General features: G+C 38.4%; 1 protein-coding gene across 2 annotated transcripts; it reads left to right on the top strand.

Moving 5' to 3' along the window:
- The first annotated feature begins 1,507 nt into the window (after window positions 1-1,507).
- On the top strand, window positions 1,508-13,545 carry LOC113669884 (uncharacterized). Of its 2 annotated transcripts, none has more exons than XM_027185963.2 (17): window positions 1,508-1,821; window positions 3,167-3,403; window positions 4,585-4,670; window positions 4,948-5,169; window positions 5,864-6,157; window positions 6,847-6,975; window positions 7,612-7,695; window positions 7,990-8,100; window positions 8,247-8,300; window positions 8,592-8,689; window positions 8,969-9,081; window positions 9,298-9,636; window positions 10,251-10,402; window positions 10,773-10,885; window positions 11,102-11,226; window positions 11,613-11,756; window positions 12,483-13,545. In XM_027185963.2, the coding sequence occupies exons 1-17, from the start codon at window positions 1,752-1,754 to the stop codon at window positions 12,755-12,757; spliced, it is 2,646 nt and encodes an 881-aa protein (XP_027041764.2). In that variant the 5' UTR covers window positions 1,508-1,751; the 3' UTR covers window positions 12,758-13,545. The 2 variants fall into 2 exon arrangements, with proteins under 2 accessions (XP_027041764.2, XP_089055360.1); XM_089199234.1 differs by lacking the exon at window positions 1,508-1,821 and adding an exon at window positions 2,710-2,844.
- Window positions 13,546-20,385: the final 6,840 nt, after the last annotated feature.

Genomic DNA, 20,385 nt, shown 5'->3' with positions numbered 1-20,385 from the left:
CATTGTACCATGTCGCTGTACCGACATGGATAACACATGCCTTTTAACAGCATACATAAAGCTTCTTCTCCATCACAAACACTCCCTTGGCTGCATCCTACGGTTGCAGGAATTTGTAGAGCCTCAGCAAGTACCGCTAAGTGCATTTTTTAAACCCTAAACTGTGCCAAACATTCGTCGTCACTAAAATTCTCGAGTCATACGGAATTTCTAAGGTTTTGAAATTCGTAACCAGTGTAAGGCAGCAAAAATTCGTCATCACTAATGTAATTTATGTCATAACAAAGACGGATTAACTCTGTATTGCTAGCTTGAAGGGTGACATTTTTGCCAATAAAATGACTGCACAACAACGCTTTGAGCTCTGAGCTTTTCGCCGTATTGTCACTGCTCCTTAGCAATTCGTGCTTGGCGGGAAATACACCGTACTCACCCTAATCCATCGCGACCAAGGTAGCCGTAATAAAGATTCACCGTACCGTATCTTAAAGTCCCTAATCTCCTGGCATGGCGCGAGTTGTTTGCGAACCTTTATGAGCTAAAATCTCCTATTTGATTTTGGGAGGAATACAACCGCTTTGAGCGAATTTATAGGGTATATGGATTTGACCGATTTTCGTCAAATTTCGCCGAAACATCCTTGGAATAATGGCAAACGAAAGTGTGTCGGGAAATTTTGATATTTGAAATATTTGTCGTGGGTGTCCATTTACGCAGCACGACTCGCATATATAGCTACTCCAACTTTAGATAACGATATCTACACAACCTATCAGAATATCGAAAAAGCCTGACACGCTTTTGTGTATTGATGCCTTGTGAATGAGACTGTGCAGCCATTTTGCTCGTGCTGCAGCATTCGATACCCGATAGTTTCAATGGACGAACCTTAGGTGGTCTCGCGCCTTAATGATTACATGATTGCAACTAATGTTCACCGCAAACTCCTTTACACGAACAATGTGCTTTGAAAACTTCCGCTCTGTCATCGCTCTCCTTGAAGATTACGGCTAAAAATGAGATTCTTCGCTTTTTCTTAAATATCTGTAGCAATGTGCTTCGACTTAGAAATCCTGTGACGGCTGACATGCGTAAATATCATAAACATACCCTTCTCGAAAAAACCTATAGCTTTTCTCTCCAGCATTCTTTTTTCAGCCTCGCTCAAGCCACAAAGACCAAGTTGTTGGACTAAATTTTGGGAACTGATTCCTTGAGGATTTCGACCAGGTCTGCTGTTATGTGATTAAAACAACTACAGTAACGCACGTGATTTACACAGAGATTACAAGCAGCCGCGTTTTGAAACAAACCAAAGTGTTGGGATTAGTTTCTAAAGAAACTATGGTGCTGCGTCGGTAGGGATACATGAAAATAATTTGGTTTCATCAAACAAGTTGACAAAGTGAATTAACCACTGTAGTTAATTTACTTTTATCAATCGACTCGTTTGATAAAGCAAATTATATACAAAAGTGAGTTTTGTTGTCACGCAACGTGAGCACACAATTCAATCTCACGCGTGAGTTAGCCGAATTTGTATATTACACTATGCTCCGTATCACATTAACATAGCTGGAGACGCTTGGTCTGATAAACATTAATTTCAGTTTGTCAAGAAACCATAACTTATTCCTTGTAGTTATACTTTAGGCTGAGGAGTAGAAGTGGAAGAGAAATATTCATACCTTCGCGATTTGTCGAACCACAAGCATTTGAATCTTGGAGAACGGAGAAGACAGGCTTTCCGCATGGTGACTACAATTTGGTTCATTCTCGGACTTTCCGTCACCAGAGTGGTTTATGGCGGGAAATGCGGAGGTAATAGATCTTATTTACTTGTCGTTTTATTGCATCTTGTGAGTTTTACGAAATGTGACCATATTTTGGGCGATCTTTGGGTTGGTAACGAAAGCATCTCTGGACACTTCACAAATGAGAGCGATCTGAATTTTAAATCAATTCAAAATTTCTGTGCATGGTTGTTTGGTTACGCGCTATGCTTCACCAATATAATGACACATCGCTTTGTGTAATAACATTAAAAGGGAAAGGATATATCATGCAGAATTTTTTCGTTTACACAGACAAAATAAGGTTTTTATATTCCATTGAAACAGCGTGAGTAGTTTGAGGATGAATTAAACACTTGACCACGTGGAACTTGAACATACTTTACCAGCTGTCTTTCAAAGTTCAGATAGAAACTAATTGTTGTGAATGATATTTTTACGTTGAACCTGGCTCTTATATTCCAAATGAAATATGGCCTTAAGCTTAATTTTCTTTTCAAGGGCGATGAAGTGGGAAAGGGGCTGGCGAGCTCGCGAAAAAGGCTACCGGTGGTTAGGAGGAAAGACCTTTATTTGTAAATTCTCTGCTTATGCTTATGACCGCAACCACTAGCTTGAGCGTGTGCTTAAGTTAACGTTTAAGTCAACGGGGTCTCTAAATATTCCCACTTTTAATTCATCCACCATAGTAATCTAGTTATTCGCCTCTCCCTTGGCTCCTTGCTCACCTCCCGGCCTCCCCTAAAGAAGATGGATGGCTTTATTTTTAGTCGTGGATACGCGAAGCGTTGCAACGACTATTGTTAAGGGTTAAAATATGCAAATTTGTCACTCACTCAGATGTCAACATACCTTGACCATGATGTGCCAACGGCGACACTCTGCGTCGCGACCCACTTTAAAATAAGACAAAAACCTTGTCTGTTGGTCTCTCTAGTCCGTGTAAAGGCTTTTTAGTGTTAGATCATTTCTTTTTCCGAACTTTTTACCGTGTGGGAAAGTCGGCCGCTGGAAGAGCCAGAGTGACGCGAATAACATAAAGAGGATGAGGGTACAGCTGCCGTTTGTTGTTCGTCATGCAACATCTCCTTACTTGAAAATTCTGTCGGTGCAAATTAGACGAGCATCAATAAGTTGCCCAAAATGTTACTTATTTTTCCGTTTCAGAGGAATTAAAAACGAAGGCAATAAGGCAGTATTAATTCAAAAAGGAAATTGTACGGTTAAACGTAGGAAGTTAACACGGTGTATAGAAGAACGAAAAGTTGGGCTTAGCAAAATCCACTTTAGACATAGAAATTTTTTATACTTCTATCAACTACAAGTTAAAAGTAATATTCAGTCAAAATTGTTTGTTTTATCTTTGTATGCAGATGTTTTTGACGATTTACCCAAATCTTGCTGTCCCGCAAAGTACGTCGATGTCTGTTGTCCGCTTGCAAAACCGTGTAACGCTTCAGCAGCGACACTTACCCCGAGTATGATGACATCTAGTCCAACGCAGACAAGCGGGGGAAAACCATTTTGTATGGAACCTCAAAATTCCTCAGCTTGTGGGGCGGGATTTTTCTTGAATAAACATTCAATGAAATTCGAACCCTGTCCTGATGGTAAGTTTGTAGTTCCCTGATGACATTTTATCAATTTGCCATCCCGGAAGTGGGAAGTCGCAACAACTTTCGGTTGTTTGTTATGATGAAATGGTTTCTTTCGCGGTTTATGGGTAAGATCTCTCTACCATCAATATCCTAAGTGCGCTCATGGAATGTTTGGTTCAGTGCGAAGGGGGGGGGGGGGGATTACTTCCCATTCATTCTCTTCAATGAAATCAAAACGACGTTGTCACAACTTGCAAAGCAATCCCATTGGAATATATCAGCGGATAACTCTATTGCAGACGAGAACTACGTGTTATCAAGGAAAAACATTGAGGTTAACTAAGAAAATAATTCTATCAGGATGGATATTTTTTTAAAGGATCTGAAGACACTTTTCGTTTTGTAACGAACTTCAGGCCGAGATCAAAACTTGTTTATTTTATTCGCTGCCGTCTCTGCTGATTTCTGCAGACTGGTTTAGGTAAGCCTTTGCTTTGTGACACTCGTAGAACTAAATTGGTAAATAAGGGATTTACAAGGATTTATGTTTGTGTAGTTACATATTATTTCCTATGTTTAGAGATAAAACAATTTTTTTTTCTCTCGTACCCCGCTATTACGGATTCTCGTTATTGCAGGCACTAAATCTCCTCCCGACGGTGTCCGCAATAACGGGAGTCGACTCTATACAGTTTTACTACGATTAAAGTTCTAAACTGAGGTGGAAAAAACAAAGTAAGGAGTTATTCAAGACCAATTTCACTCGTAAAGGATTTGAGCGAGACTGCTGGAAAGCCCTGAATTGACCGCTTTTGGGATATATGGGATATATTTCGAAGGACTCTGCTTTAAAGTAAATAATAATAGTTGAAATGATATCATCTTCATCTTATTATTCGTATCATTCATTACTTTTTTTTTTGTTTACTTTTGGCGCCAAAGTGCTGCAGGGGAACTTGTTAACACTTATAAAAAATTCGGCGCGAAAGTGCGTCACGGAAAGTTGCAAGTTGTGTCATCATCGTTTGTCGGTCTAAGACATAGAAGAGGCAGCGAAATTGTTTACATGATCTCATGAAAGGGATAAATTTAATCCTCAGCAAAAACGCAATTAAGGCGAAAAGTCATCTGTCGGCTTGGAGTAAGAATCTACCGTAAAATTGAGGAAATATTAACTTTATGAATGTTTTTAGGCTTCTATTGTCCCCAGGATCGACTTTGTATCATACCATGTCCAAAGGGAGCATACTGTGTCAGAGATAAACTAGTTAACGCCACGGTAAGTTTTTCATGATCTCATTCAAGACCGAGCGAGTGGAACGGTGGGTGGGCTCCCTAAAGTGATCTTGCAAGAACTACAATGCCAATGAGGTTTGAGTCTGATAACACACTTTGCCGACGTTTAATGAAACCAGTGTCACTTTACGTGTTTTCAATTGCAGATTTACGCTTCTAAATGCTCTGTTCTAGGTGACGATCTTTATGATGTCATATCTTTAATGGCAGAGCCTGTGGTGCGCTCAGCTCATGATGAAAACATTCATCTTATTTCCTAGAAAAAATCGCCTTTATTGTGCCGCGAGAGTGGAAAATGCTGCAATACTTCTCAGTCCTCTCCTATCTTTGATTCTCATGCAGCTTCTAAGTATATTTGCCCTGGAGCAAAGCTCCCAGATCCCTGTCCTCCACGCTACTATTGCCCAAGCGTCACCATTAAAAAGACGTGTCCAAGTGGACATTTCTGTCGGAATGGAAGCGTGAAACCGCAACGCTGTCCGGTATGAGTAATTAGTCTTGTTACATATATTTGGTAATAGTCACAATATTGTTATTTGATAGTGCACATCCAAAGGCATCTCCTAAGTGGTAACAGCCGTTAAAGATAGATGCGAGAGAAACGGGATTTTTAAGGCCATTTGGCCATGTGAAATCCAAGTTCAAAACTATGGAAATTGTAAATGTTCATGGAAATACTATAATCTCAGAATTAATTCGGCTTACTGTTACTCCGTACTTCAAATATGAATATCAATAGCAAATGCTAAAACTGCAAAGAATATTAGATAATGTTCATAAAATGCATCCTTTTTATGAATGCTGTGCATTATAAGAATTAAGTTCCTTTACGGGGAAGAAATCGATGCAACTAGATTTAAGGAGGAATAAATTTGTGCCTTCCGTGACTTTACAGGTAGACTATTTCACGGCGCCAAACCCCTTTCTAAGTGAAACTGTCAGGTTGTTAAGGTTGGTTCGGAGCAGTGAGTTGCTAATTTTGCTGTCCACGTCGAAGTTGCAATACTTATCCCAGTTGCTTTTGCATCTACTTTAAGTGTAAATCAAATATGGGAATATCAATTCATCTTTTATCGTCCATTTGCATTTAGTGGCAGAGACGCGTGGAAGATGCCATCCCTGTTGTTGCATGCACAACTCCTTGTTGAGCGCAGTCTTATTTTGGTCTATTTTCAGATTCTCTCCATATGCAAGAAAGGGTCTTCAGCTCCTATGAGTGCCCCTGGTGGTGTTTTACTCATCTTAGCAATATTGGTGGTAATGCTGTTGCTTTTGCTCTGTTTCAACCACGAAGAAAAACTTATAGAATGGTGTGAACGTTATGTAACAAAGAGACTCTTCGCAAAACGACGTTTAAGAATGCAAGAGAGTATCAGGAGGAACACTTTGGATAAATACCGAGAGGAGGCGGAGCCAAAGACACAAACCATCATCATTCGTTTTCGAAACCTTAGCCTCTCTCTTAAAAAGGTAACTACCTGGTTGTGCAGAAGGAGAGGGGAGGGAAGGAGGTCTTTTGTTATCAATCTCAAAGTTACGGTCAATCTCATGTACGAATATTCGCCAAGGAGTATATTTCTTACAACAGAGTCTGGAGACGTTAATTAGTCACGTACTATCGGCAGCCAAAATACGATTGTGGTTAGTGTTACTGCTACTGCCCCTGTTATTATAATAATACATATGATAATAATAATAATAGTAATAGTAGTAATAGTAATAATAGTATTGATAATGAAAATAATAATAATAATAATAATAATAATAGTTGAAATGATATCATCTTCATCTTGTTATTCGTATCATTCATTACTTTTTTTTTTGTTTACTTTTGGCGCCAAAGTGCTGCAGGGGAACTTGTTAACACTTATAAAAAATTCGGCGCGAAAGTGTGTCACGGAAAGTAAAAAACCAATTTATGGGATATATTTCGAAGGACTCTGCGTTAAAGTAAGATTTTCTGCATGCGTAGGAGAGTAAAGGAAGAATTTATGCTTTGAACATATTTCAATTGGAGCATAATCTTCAGTGGAAGGAGAATACTAAAGAATGAGTCAGAGCTTACTCCTACAAATATTTTTTAGAGACACCACACACGTTGTAATTAACAGAATTTTTATTTAGTTATGCGTTGTGTGTTGTTTTCTTCATTTTTACAGACAAAAGTAGCCATTCTTCAAGGCGTGTCCGGTCAACTCCTACCTGGGGAAGTAACTGCGGTAATGGGTCCCTCGGGATCCGGCAAAACAACGTTTCTCAACACCCTTAGTGGAAAAGCCTATTATGGGGTTGGTTTTCCATGTGAAATAAGTGTAACAAAAATACTCTCATCGGAGCTTAAAATTCGAGTGAATTCTGCCAATTATTGACTTCAGCACTCTTGAGCTCAAGGGTGTGATCAGTCCCTGGATGCTGTAGAAATCGACGTATTCCTAGGTGCTACCAGGGCTTCGTTTTCCCATAGTGTCTAAAACTGAAAATGGTCTGATAGTATTAAAAGTGGCCATTAGCGATATAAAAGATGGCTGGATGGTTAGTTCTTTGTAGGAGCCTTCGGCTAACAGAATCCGATAAAGGAAAATTAAATATTTCCATCATTTAAAGAGAAAATATGTCATTGAAAACCTGCGGAAAATACTATTTTAGGCCTTTTTCTTGCTATTTTTTGTAGTTGCGACTAATATTTACAATACCACAACTAGAAAATCTATTGTTGAGACAATGCTATCACTACTTATGACAAGCATGTTCAACTTGTGGTGTAAACCTATTGTGACTTCATGAGCGCACAAGTAATTGACTTGACGAACAGAATTGAGATTGAAGAGAGATCTTGTAAAACGGTGCTCTTAGAAAGTGTCAGGGTTGACTTAACTAATCAAATTTCAAGGCCACTTACTGCAGTTTTTCATTTCTGTTTTCAGAAACGCGCCGGTAGTCTATTCATCAACAACAACTTTGTACACGACTTGGGTGTTTTCAGAAACATCACGGGATTTGTTCCGCAGGTTTGTTTTGCGTCAGAAAGAAGGAAGCAACTGCTTGGTTTTTTCTATCGGTGTACTATCGGTGTCGTTCAAGAGGGCCACCACCGCACTCAGCGCCCAGAGACGGTTAAAGTTCTTTATAATAAAATGCTTGGGACAATTCGAGTTATTGATGCAGTGTTTGAAATTAGACTTAAACAGAATATGATTCAACGCAAGGATAAGAAGGAAACCTCTGTGTCAGGCAACCTGAGGAATTAGTCCTGTGCTCATCCACATTATATGCCTCTATTCAACTTGTACTGTTTTTTTCAGGAAGATATCATGCACAGAACATTGACGGTGAAGGAGGTTTTGATTTATCAAGCTAATCTAAGATTGCCATCCTCGATTTCCAAAGACGAAAAGGAAAAAAGAGTCAACGAGGTATGTCGCCGATTAAAATCTTTCATTGTATTGGAACTGAGTAATGGTAATGAGGGACCTGTAAGTAAGCTCGTTCTACATCACTCACGTTACCATTAAATGAATAATAAAATTGAAACAGTAAACTGACCCTTTTGGTTTGGCAGGTCTTAGATCTTCTTGATTTGGCGCACGTCAAGAATACAAAGATTGGGGACGAGGTATGGGCTTTCTAAAAAGAAAAACGCTTGTCAGTGTGAGGACCAACTCTCGAGTATACAGTATATTATCATGACACCATTACAAAGAATTACTGTGACCGCAACTAGCCGTTGAAAACAGCGTCTCAGCTTCACAGCTTCGAATTCGTATAGCTTCTATCTATTGCCATTTCGAGTTTTACGTGTAGATATAAGTGTCATTTTCGTAGGATTATATGTTTCAGTCTAGTTTTGTTTATTTACTTGTCTAATTGTTCTGGTTTTTTTTTCTTTTTTTTATTGTCTTACTAGGAATCAAGAGGCATTTCTGGAGGGCAAAGAAAACGCGTCAACATAGGAATGGAATTGGTGACTGACCCAACGTTGCTTTTTCTCGATGAGCCGACGAGGTAGGACGGAAAATTCTGTGTTTCTTTAGCGAGTTGTTGCATGTGATACGGATATTCCTTTTTGGTTTCTTTTAAGGTTATTTAATGGTTGATGATATTTCGAACCCATAGCCACTGAAGGCATAACAAGGCAAAATATCATGAGTCGTTGCCATAGGTCCCCAGTGTCCCATTTATACCACCATAGTCGCCTGATTATGCATTCTAAGGCTTTGACATTAAGGTACTTCCATTCTGGATTCATTGAACTCCATATTTCCTTTGTTGCTTCTCTTGTAGCGGACTGGACAGTACTTCAAGTTTGATGGTTGTGGATGCGCTAAAAGCCGTAGCTGAAAAAAAGAAACTGACAATTGTTTGCGTCATTCATCAGCCAAGATACGAAATATTCAGTAAGTCTGAACTGCAAATTGCAACAAGTTTAATTTTTTTTACTCTGATTTGTTTGCCGTCTTAAAACGTAGACAAAAATAACTTTGTGGTTCTAATATTTGATGAGAGTAGAAACAGAAGCAGTGAAACGATTCTTTGGGTCTAATTTGTTTCTCAATTTGCAAAATTCTTGCTCCCCTTTTTCTGGTTGTCATGTTCTATTTTTTTTTTTTTAGGTAAATTCCACAAAGTTCTCTTTCTTGCGCCCGGTGGACGAACCGTCTTCCTAGGATGTGTATCAGAGGCGGAAAACTACTTTGAAATGCTTGGATTTCAAATACCTGAGAAAGTGAACCCAGCAGATTTTTACATGGATGTCATTGGCGGATTGTGTAAGGGCTCTGATGAATCAACTAGTACTTTACCGGAGCGTTGGGAGCAGTATGCTGCTGGAAATAACGCGGGCGCTGGAAACACTGACTGTGCTGATGGGAGCCGAGCAGGTCCGGATGACGGAATAGAGCAACTGTCTTTTAAATCTACTCTGAAACTGTTCAAGAGAAACCAAAATAAAGGTACTCAGTGATTTCCAAAGGTATTAAAAGTCTGTTACCCGCGATCAATGATAATTGATTGTCGCCTAAATCAATCGGTGGTAATCGATGTTTGTCAGTCAGTTTGTATGCATATATCTGCCGATTGATTAGGAATCGTCAGTCGCAATTAGATATCTAAATTACAGTAGTGGGCAGTAATTAAATAGAAATCGCTTACAGTCGACATGTTGAAACGGGTTCCAATCCCGTTGAAGCCTAACTTTTTCAGGCTTCTTTAGTGCAATTTCTCTAATTGCAGCACAACTGCGAGGATCCTTTCTTTACCTCTGACTCGACATGTTGAAAGTTGATGAAGCCTTGCATCGATATGATCTGTTAATTAATATCATGGTGGATTAGTCTGACTGCGCGCGCAGCTGCAACTTTGGGAGCTCGCGTTACATTCTGTGGCTCGAATAGAAAATAGCCTGATGATGGACATCAGCAGCTCGTTGAACGTTACGGACCATTTAAATTCCAATGTCTCACGTTTTTGCAATGTTCAACTTCATATTCTATTTGGCTTTCCTTTTCTTCAACGAGACTTACTTGCTTTAGTACAAGGTGATCGCCCTTTCAATTTCCATTTTCAGATCAAGACAAGCAGATGCCCAACTTCTTGATTCAGTTTATCACGTTTCTTCGTCGTGAGATTCGACTGCAGTTTCGTTTGTCACGATCACTTCTTCTGGATCAGTTCTTGGTGTTACTTGCAGGGGGTACCCTCGGGGCCCTCAGGAAGGAGGTTAGTTGGCATTCATGTTGTCAGTATTTAACGTTTGGCAAATCGGGATCACTACTGCTGGTGTGATACATCGCGCGCAAAATGGTTTTGACTTAGAGCGCCGTTTTTGTAATCTTTCATGCAATTTGTGGAAAGAGGCAAGGGTCCCAAAAGTCAAAATATTTTAAATAACTATAACAGCCAATTTGTCGTCAATAACTGAAAATTATCATGGCACCGATGCTTAGCTTTTCGTACAGGGCGAGATTTGTGAAATCTCCCTGTGCTAAAAATTGATTTCCAGAGTACTTTCCTTCCATTTTTTGTATTCTTTCTGTCTTAAGTGACGATTCGTCCAACTTGAAAATACCTTTTTTATTTCTATCACCAGGCTCCTCTTGACGATTTCTTCGCTCTCGTCACCCTCAGCTCCTTAGCAACTGGTCTGACCGCTATGTTATCTGCGTTGAGATGTTTTGGTAGCACCAGGGCTATTTTCTGGCGGTAAGGGGTGGGGAATTGTGTTTCTTGATCTGTGTGAATAACAATTCAAAAAAGACGATCGACGCTGACATTAGAGAAGAAAACGCAGAGGACGACGGCGACAATGAAATGACGAGGAAAACGTCCATCAGGCCATTGGAGTGTCAGTGGTTTAATATTTACTTTTACACTTACTTTTATTACTATTTGATCTTCATTATCAACTTTACATTGCAGTGAAGCCGCAGCTGGTGTCAACAGGATAAGTTACTTTGTGGCTGTCAATGTCGCTCAGATTCCCATAATCGTCATCACTCCTGTTGTTTATTTGAGCCTGCTGTACCCACTGATTGCACCGAGAGGTAGAAATAGACGTCGTTTTATGTGATAGGCATAGGTTTTCATTACTATTGGAATATCACGGGCCTCTGTTTCTCTCTGCTATCAACCTGATAATTTAATTTAATTTAAATTAAAGGCCCCCTTTGTATTTTTTTTCAACTTTTTCCCCTTTCGGCGTCTACAAATGTCCATAGTATACCAAAGTAATAGTCTCCGTTAGTATGATATTTGACGTTAGGCCAGAAAGTCAGAGAATGTTAGGGTTGAGGCCGAACAGGCGCACAGCATGAGATGATTAACAGTTCATGATCTCTTGCGCACAGTTATACCTCCCTCCACCCCCTCTTTACCTTTCAAACTTAGATCTACGTGTCTGTTTTAATTTTTTTGAAAATTCTTTTCTTAGCTTACTTCCGATTTCATTATGCCGCCACTCTTGGAGTTCAGTTCGCCTGCACTGGAGCGGGATACTGCATATCCGCTATCTTCAGCCCCAAAAACTCACAGATGGCATCTGTTACTTTTGCACTCATTTCTTCTCTTGTGGCAGGTAAACAAAGGAAAGGTTATCGTGACAAACAGTAATACGAGGGGAAGGTAGAAGAGGGATGGGACGATAGAGTATGGTTAAGGGGGAGGGCGGAGGGCAGAGGGAAGAATCAGTCGTCGCCAGGGGAGGGCGGAGGGGGTCATAAGAATAAAACAGAGCCTTAAAGGATCAAGTAAATTTTATCGTGACAAAACTATGATCCTCCCCCCCCCCCCTTCCCCCCTCTCCCCCTCTCCCGGCGGTGAATAATGACCGGCCCTTACTGAAACAGAGGAAACTTCTCGTCAACTCTGTCTCGAATATGACGAAATTCTGAAAAAAAGCCCAGTAATTGATGATTACTTGCGCTAAAAGTTCAATTCTAGGACATTGTGTTGTTTCGGATCCGGTGTCTAAGCAAACAAAGTTTAGAGCGATAACTAGGTCATCTCATCGGCCGCGCTTTTAAAAATTGTCTGTTGCGTACGTTTTTGGCACAAGCATAAATCCATAAACTCTTCACAATTTTTCCCCGTGATCGATTTGCGATTATGCATGAGTTGGCACTCCTACAATGTAATATTTGCCAGGCGCGATCCCGGAACGATTTATTTGAATGTCAAGTTACTAATTATTTTGCAATAGCAATTTCATGCTGTTGAGTGTTTCTTGCCATCATCCTGCTCTGCTGCCGGTTATCTTCGTAAATTGTCACAATTCTATTTCTGTCTCGCACTGAATTCCTAGGCAGTTCTCCTTCACTGTGTAAAATGAAAAATAACAAGCTCAGTCCAGTCTACAGTCTCTCTTACTCCCGCTGGTACCTGGAGGCATTGTTTGAAAAGGAGGCTAATCGTTACCCAGAAGTCATGAAGCCCTATGTGCATGAGATATCAACAAGGAATGGATACACACTGAATAACTACAGCGCTTGTATAGGAGTCTTATTTGCCATGGGGTTTGCTTACCGAGTGCTGGCTTTGTTGTTTATGTTGTTTACAAATAGGGGGAAGCAACGGTAGCTGCATCTTGTCGTTAGAGAAATCTGTAGGAAAGTATATTATTGTTAAACTACAGCGTGGCTTTAAATTAGATTTCATTTTTGTGTTTGTGTGTCCTGTAATAGTAAAAACAAGAAAAGGAATTAGACGAATGAGCTAACTTGTGCAAAAATTATTTTGTTGTCAGTTGAGAGCAATTATTACTGTTTTGTTGATGTCTTTTTTTCGTGGGCGTGCTCGAAGGTACCATATATGTTTAACTTGTTAAGTGTCCTGCCAAGTGTCTGTTGTGATGTACACACAAGGCTTTAAATGACTATGCTGAGAGATTTAGAGGTCGCCTCTGTTAGTTCAAAAGTCAGAATCAGTATCGTCCAATTTTATGCGCAAGAATGCCTAAACCTGTAAAAATTTAGGCAAACTGAAAAACGCCAAGTTTCATAGAAGCGTATAGGAACTTTTATACTATCTAACGTTCCTCAGTAGATGATTTATAAAAAAAAATACTCTCCAAATCAAAGTAATGGTCTCAGTTAACCTACGTTGTGTTGGCACATAATTTTAGATTGGTGCAAGGAGCCTTTTTATGCATCTGATTTGAACTTTTCATGTTGTGTTTATTGTTCTCCGTGCAGTAGGTTTGAGTTGAGTGAACTGCATGTTGTCTAGGTATAATAAGTATAGTGATTATAAAACCGATAGCTAACGACTTGAAGAGTCCATAGATACTTTATGCACCGCACACTAACGGTAGAACCTTTAATAATCATTGAACGAGTCCGTGTTAAATAAAATTGTGTTGTTTATTGTCTTTGTTATGTGTTGCGGTTGGGTCTTTCTGGGGAAAGGGGGCTGACATGGTTCCAAGGATCCCCTCACTCAGTTACGCCTTCGAAGCATTTCTTCTCGTTTGTAAACAAGTGATGGCTATTTTTTTAAAAGACAACTAACATTGAAATAATCTTGTAATAGCAAATTAAAGCACAGTAATTGATTTTTTTTTTACGGCACAGGCAAACGGGTATAGGAACGAATATTTCTGATTCGAAGATCTCGGAGACTTTTTTAAATCTTAAAAGTCTACAGTATTTAAGAGTTCCTTGCGGTCAATAGATACTCTTTGCACCGCACTGTAAACACAGAGCATTGATTAATTAGTGAATCAGTCTGTCAAATGAAATTGTGTTGTTTTTGTCGTTGTTGCCTGATGCACTAGCGTCTCTCCAGGACATTGGCGGGGATCCCCCCGATAAGAATTAGAATGATAGTTACGCCTTTGACGCATTGTTTCTCGTCTGTAAGAACGAGTCTTATAATCCTTCACGCCTTTGCTAAGCGCTTTAATTGTGAGATCTCAGAGACTTGAATGTTTAGTTAGACCTGTCTGTTTTTCGCTGTGGGAACGTTTATTATGACGTAATTTTCCCATGTTTTTTGTGGTAAAAGAAGACGGTTGTAATACTGAGAAATGTTTCTGTGCAAAGCTAGATAATCATTTCTGTTTTATCTCTCAATACATCATTTTTTGCTTTATATAAAGTATTTATCCAATTTTCTTCCGATTCTCCATAGTGTGTACGTGCGTCGCAAACTTTTGTTCATATATTACAGTATTTACTTGTAAATTTAACTTTTATTTATGTGAAATACCTGTAAATTAAGTGGTATATATGTCATTTCATCCAAGTCTTGAGGTGAACCGCTCCATGTCGAAAAGAATTATGATGTTTTTGATGTTTGTGTTGTTATTGTGTGATGCTCTAATGTCTTTTAGGATTGGGAAGGCTAAAATGGCCCCAAGGATCCACCCTCTTAGTTACACCTTTGATGTATTCGCTTTTGTTTGTAAATGCGACTCTGTTAATCCTTTACAGAGGGTTTAATGGGGGTCCTCATATCAACGATTGGTCAAAATTTCATTGCATTATCGTTAGTTGCCTAAATTTTCGATCTTTGTCGGCTGTTGGTGAATCACAATTAATGATTAAAATGCAAGTGATCGGTAATCCTTTTTTTGCATTTCGTCGATAGTCAGTTATATTTTTCACCCTTTGTTGCTGGTCAATTAACCAGATTCAGACCCTCTTCACGAATCTTCAAGGCGATCGCTAACTTCTTAAAATATTCTTTTTTTCAAATATTTTTTGCGGCAGCAACTTAGAAGTGAAGGTGCCTTGTTTTGAGACGCAGCCTCACGGATAGAAATATTTTTGATCAAAAGATCTTGGAAACTTTGATTCTAGTTGTTAATTTCTTGCGAATCCTCGTTGTGAAAAACGTTTTTTTTAACGACGCAGTTTTCTCTGTTCATTAGGAAAAAGGAGAGGACTCATTCACTGAGAAATGTATGATACGCTGGACCCAAATTAACACCTGTGCTGAAATAGTTAAAATATTCTTCTCACATTTCTTCCTCGCACTCGGGCAATAACCACCAGATTTATTGTCTAATGGCTTCGTTCCTGTTTTGTGCACATTGACAGATCAATCTTTAAGCAAATATCTGTGATTATCAGTTCATCGAATGAGTCCAGAATAGGCTGACATAGAGACATCCTTTTGGGTAAATTGATCCATTTATTTACTTACAACGCCGGTAAAATGAGTGATATGTCCTATCATCTTTCGATTTTATCAATTCTGTGATATTTCTTTTTTTAGAAAGGAATAAGACTTCGTTCACCTGTCGTGAAGCATTTCAAATGATTAACGTTTGTTCGTCCCACTCAGTAATTAACTAAGATAACTAACTAATTTTCCTTGCATAGTGGTGTTTAAATAAGGAGCTATTTGAAAAATTTTAACTGGTTAATTCACGTCATATATAACCATCTTACTACCGACAAGGACCCCCACACCTTTTTCATGTCTATAAAGAGAGTGGATTAAGTGGCTCTGAATACGACTGCAATTTCTTTTTTCATGGTATGTTTATTCATTTTTATGTTCTTTTTTCTTTCTTTGGCCTTTTGAAGATCATATTTCAGTAAAAGCCACTTCAAACTGTGGTATTGACAGTTCTTCAATAAGCAACTAAGCTCATTGTTAGCAGACTGTTGTTGTGATATTACAGAACGTGATTAAGTACGTTTTTTGTGCTAATCAAGAAATTTCACAGAAGTAATAAAGCTGTGACGGTATGATAACAATATTGCAACCGGGTAAGTACAATAATATCTAAGCAGTGCCTTTTCAAAAAGTTTTTGGCCCAGGACTCTGAAATTGGAAATTTGACCGAGGCATTGTGCAAGCACTTTTCCTCTTACAAACTTTCAAGTAGCCATATATTCGTAAATGCAACTACCTTTGATAACGACACCAAAATCGGACTAATTACTCCATGCTTGTGGTTGAAACAGTCCTAACAAGTTGTCGAATACAGTTTATTCAGATATGTTCACGTTATCCCTTGTAGTCATACGTAAGTGGCGTGTATGGTTGAGAAATATCATTGCCTCAATCGTTATTGTCTATAGTGGTTTAATTAGGAATAGAAAAAACTCCAAGCATCGCAAACACATGCCAGGCCAGGAAACACCCTATCGTTCACTGAAAAATTTAAAAATGGAGTGATAATAGTTGTGACTTGGTTAGTCCCTCTAGTCAGGATGTCTTTAGTGTTAGGACTATTGGACAATCGTGTCAGCTTAAAATATTTTCGGTCCCCTTCCTATATATTTCTATCCTTCTTTTAGTAATTTTTTCGGGCTCCATTTATATCAAAGTTCGTCGTGGTCGTTTTGCTCAACTCCATGGCACAGCCGGCCTGAGGGAAAGAAAACTGACGAGTACAATGTTTCTTGTCACATTTGGATCGTTCTTAACATTCCTGTCATCGTTGGTATGGATTGGTTGGCGGTTTTTTGATTTTAAGCTAATTCTCAACCTTCCTATCAATTACTTTTTTCACATTAAAATTGCAATGGTTACATTTTATGTGTTCTATTCGCCAATAAATCCTATAATTTCTATCATGCGAATACCAGAATTTAGAGCAAGTATATTACAAATAATATTTCGTAGGACTCTATACCGTCCAAACCCGGTCAATATTCCACTTCAGGACCGTTAATTTGTAATGTTTGGAGAAATGAAAAATTTAAAGGGAAAAAAATTTAAGCTTGAATTAAACGAGGAAAATTCCTGCGCGCTTTTCTTCATTACTAATACGGTTCCATGACGGAAAACTAACGTCAATGATGATGTTTAAAGAAAGAGAATATTTCAAGAGAAAAAATGTTGACTTACTGATTGGGCTGTTATCATAAGATAAGATATGGTCATTTTTTTCACATAGAGGCACAAAAAAATGAAAGGCCTTTGTCTAGATCAGTTAAACGACTTTGAAGTGTTTATTTCACAGCTATGGTTAAGTAATGTTTATTAACACACGTTGGTTAAAAATTGAAAGCCAACAGTCGTTATTATAAGAGAAAAGAAGCTCAAAGACAATTCTAGTTTTTTTCCTTGTGAAATGGAAAATGAAGAAAAAAAAAGGACAAAGAGACTAGGTTATAAATTTTATCGGATGGAGACCATCAGCAGTGAGGATTTAAGACCGCGCGCTGTTTTCAGTTCAATGTTCGAGCCTTAGTCACGAGAAATAGCGACCCGTTTTGTGTAGAATGCGGAAGACGTATTGTCTGTTGTAATTGATGTTCGGTTAATTTACTTATCAACAAGACAAAGGCTAAAGACAAAGACTTAATAACATTTTTTTAGTCCATTATGAATTTATTTCACATAATCATCGTTTAGCTGAGGACTGCCATGCTTTCATACTGGAGCCCTAGTCTACTCAATTCTTGCGGCAGCTCAAACCTAAGTTGATTTCCTATGAACTTTCTGTTTACATTTCGAGTATTTTATTTCAATACTTCGAGCTGTAGGCATCTCACATATTTTTCTTTTTAACAATTTTCCGTTTAATTACTCTAACCTCTTTGCACTGACGGTTCATCAGTTAGCAACGGTACACAGCCTGATAGCAGAGCGTCGCGGTAACATTCAGCTTGCGTGGTCAGGGAAGTTGTCGTGATATTCAAGAAATTTTAACTGAAATAATTGAGCTGTGATGGCATGAAATTAAGGTTGCAACCGAAACGTAATTAACTCGTAAGCTTCAAAGTACCATCAAAGTTTTTTTTGCTGAGGACTCTTACATTACATTAACCGTGCCATTGTCCGAACATTTACCCTACACAGACTTTTAATAAGCACTATATTTCTAACGCCAAATAGCTCTTTTATCAATAACCAAATCGGACTAAACACCTCATACTTGAGTGCCTGTCGCTGAAAAAGCCTTCATAATTCGTCGGTTACAGTTTATTCACAAAGTTTCACGATATCCCAAGCAGTCTTACGCAGAAGGCGTGTTTAATTTCCTGAAAGCATAGAGAAATATCTCTGCCTAAACCTATAGTCTTCAGCTGCTGGTCAAATCAGGAAGAAGAAAAATATCTGACATGGGCAAAAATATGTCAGACTGGGAAAGACCGAAACATTCCGTGAACAAATGAACAATTTATTTCCATTTATAGCTCGTTCGTAAAATACGACACAATTTGTAAGGCCACGGCGAATGGACCACAATGTGTTTTAAAAACTGATAAGTCAGTGAAAATAATCAACCAATATAAGTTCATTAAATCGCTTTCCATAGCCGTTCGCTTGGGCTTTTCATTGACTGATTTGTCGCAAAGGCTTGATCTGAAAATTAAAGATGCTTTCCAAGATAGCAAATCATCTGATCATTGTTTTACTTTCTTCATTGCAACTATTAGCAAAATGTGCCTATTTAGATACAATCAGATTATCTAACCTGTCTCGTTGTAAAAGCATAACTCTTGTGAGCGGACATTGAATATCTATTTAATCTAACGACCAATGGCATGAACGGTTAGGCACTGCTTGCATATCAGGCCCTTAGCAATGTTATAAATCTGCGCTAGCATTGAATTAATTACTAATAGCAAGTCTTGGTTCTTTATCGAAGAAGAGTGCTTGCTTGTCACCTGAAGCGGCACATTCGTGTTCTCTGTTGAATATTACTTCCTTAATATTGTTAACAGGCGGCAAAAATGAACCGAGAGGAATGTTCAGAACAGGTGACTTCTGGCGAATAGCATTTTAAAAAATGAACATAGATTGTTCTCGAAAAAATAAAACCTTGGAAGTATTCAGTGACTGAGCAAAAGTACGATGACTGACGTGCGTGACCCTTTGGAAACAGACGGGCCATTGTATTCAAGAATATAATTATTGAAGATCATTCATAGCTACAAGGACAAAATTAAAACCTAGAGTTTCAAGATAAACTGATTTTATCTGCTATATACAACAATGTCATAAATCTAACTGTCTAGGGTTCCCAGTCAGTTTAACATCACCTTCCGTTTCAAACAACGCACCATATGTACCTTTGAATCGAAGATATAAAACCTCGCAAAGAGTTATACTTTGCAACTCAGCGGTACATGTAGACAGAGACTCCAAACTGGCTAGAAATCGCACTGCCGCGTGACAACTGTTTGAAATCTTTCTTTAATGCACATTGTGATTTTCCCACACATCGCTGACTTGTCTCGCCGACAAAGCCTGTATTCGTAATATCTTATCAATATCTGGGAAACCCCTTTTAAAAAGACTTTATTCCGAGGGCTATATAAGCATTTTCTAAAAGATCTGAAAAGATCTTTGATAAAATCAATATTTCACATTATTTCCCTGCAGTCATTCGCTAAAATCACCAAGAAAGCACTAAAATTAGCAAATAGTTTTATCGCTTTTTATCAATTACTTTGTTAGAATTCTTCATTTATTTATTTCTCTTTTTATTTAGCACCCTCCGGTAAGAATTTTATTTAAAGAGGAGTATACCTGTGATCTTTTTATTTGAAGTTTTGCCTCCTTTCTAGGATGAAAAAAGTTATCATCAAGAGATAGTAGTTTAATATTAAAGTTTCCCGCATTGTGTCTTTGAACTTATAAATGTGTTGCTTTTGCATAGTTCCCGTAAACCGCAAACCACGAATTTGCTGTTGTGGTGTCTGTTATCTATCCTGCAATCAAATTTGACACCATTAATTTCTTCTAAGAGTAAGCCATTTACGTAAATTAGAAACTACAAAGGGCATACCCAACGGTATTAATCAGAAAAATCCTTTTATTTTCCAAATCTCTTTTTTCCAATGCATCCGTTTCTGAGTGCAATACATATTCATCGCAAGCTTATATTAAATTAAGTTTACATATAGGTTAAAATAGCAAAGAAATATGAGTAATTTAAAGATCAATTTAATCTTTCTCACCAGGTGTCTGTTAGTCAATGTATGGATAAATTAATGAGAAATGCGACATGATCAAAATGCGATATTGTCCCGCAGCTTGAACCATCCTTACGAAATGAGCCCTTTAAGTAGACGCCTTGTAAAAAAAATGAATGCTTACCTCACATCAAACGAATCGGATCACTCTCGTTGTATGAATCAGTTTTTGAACGCTGGTGACGATTAAAATAATTCAATTGTGCTAACTTTTCGTATTAATTTCTTTCTCCAATTTAGCGGTTTCAGCACCTGGCCTGGCTGACCAATTGCGTCACAGTTCACGCTGACTTCATTATGGAATGTTTTATTCAACACCTC

The sequence above is a fragment of the Pocillopora damicornis genome, chromosome 3, assembly GCF_964200805.1.
Source record: "Pocillopora damicornis chromosome 3, jaPocDami1.2, whole genome shotgun sequence".
Taxonomy (NCBI): domain Eukaryota; kingdom Metazoa; phylum Cnidaria; class Anthozoa; order Scleractinia; family Pocilloporidae; genus Pocillopora; species Pocillopora damicornis.
Note: the sequence above shows the minus strand (reverse complement) of the source record. Positions and strands in the feature narration are given on the sequence as shown.

What these genes read in the sequence shown, in the direction of transcription:
- LOC113669884 (XM_027185963.2), top strand. Translation starts at nt 1,752, where the DNA reads ATGGTGACTACAATTTGGTTCATTCTCGGACTTTCCGTCACCAGAGTG. An exon ending in TCGGGGCCCTCAGGAAGGAG is followed by an intron (nt 10,403 to 10,772) that starts GTTAGTTGGCAT and finishes TTCTATCACCAG; the next exon opens with GCTCCTCTTGACGATTTCTT. An exon ending in CCCACTGATTGCACCGAGAG is followed by an intron (nt 11,227 to 11,612) that starts GTAGAAATAGAC and finishes TTCTTTTCTTAG; the next exon opens with CTTACTTCCGATTTCATTAT.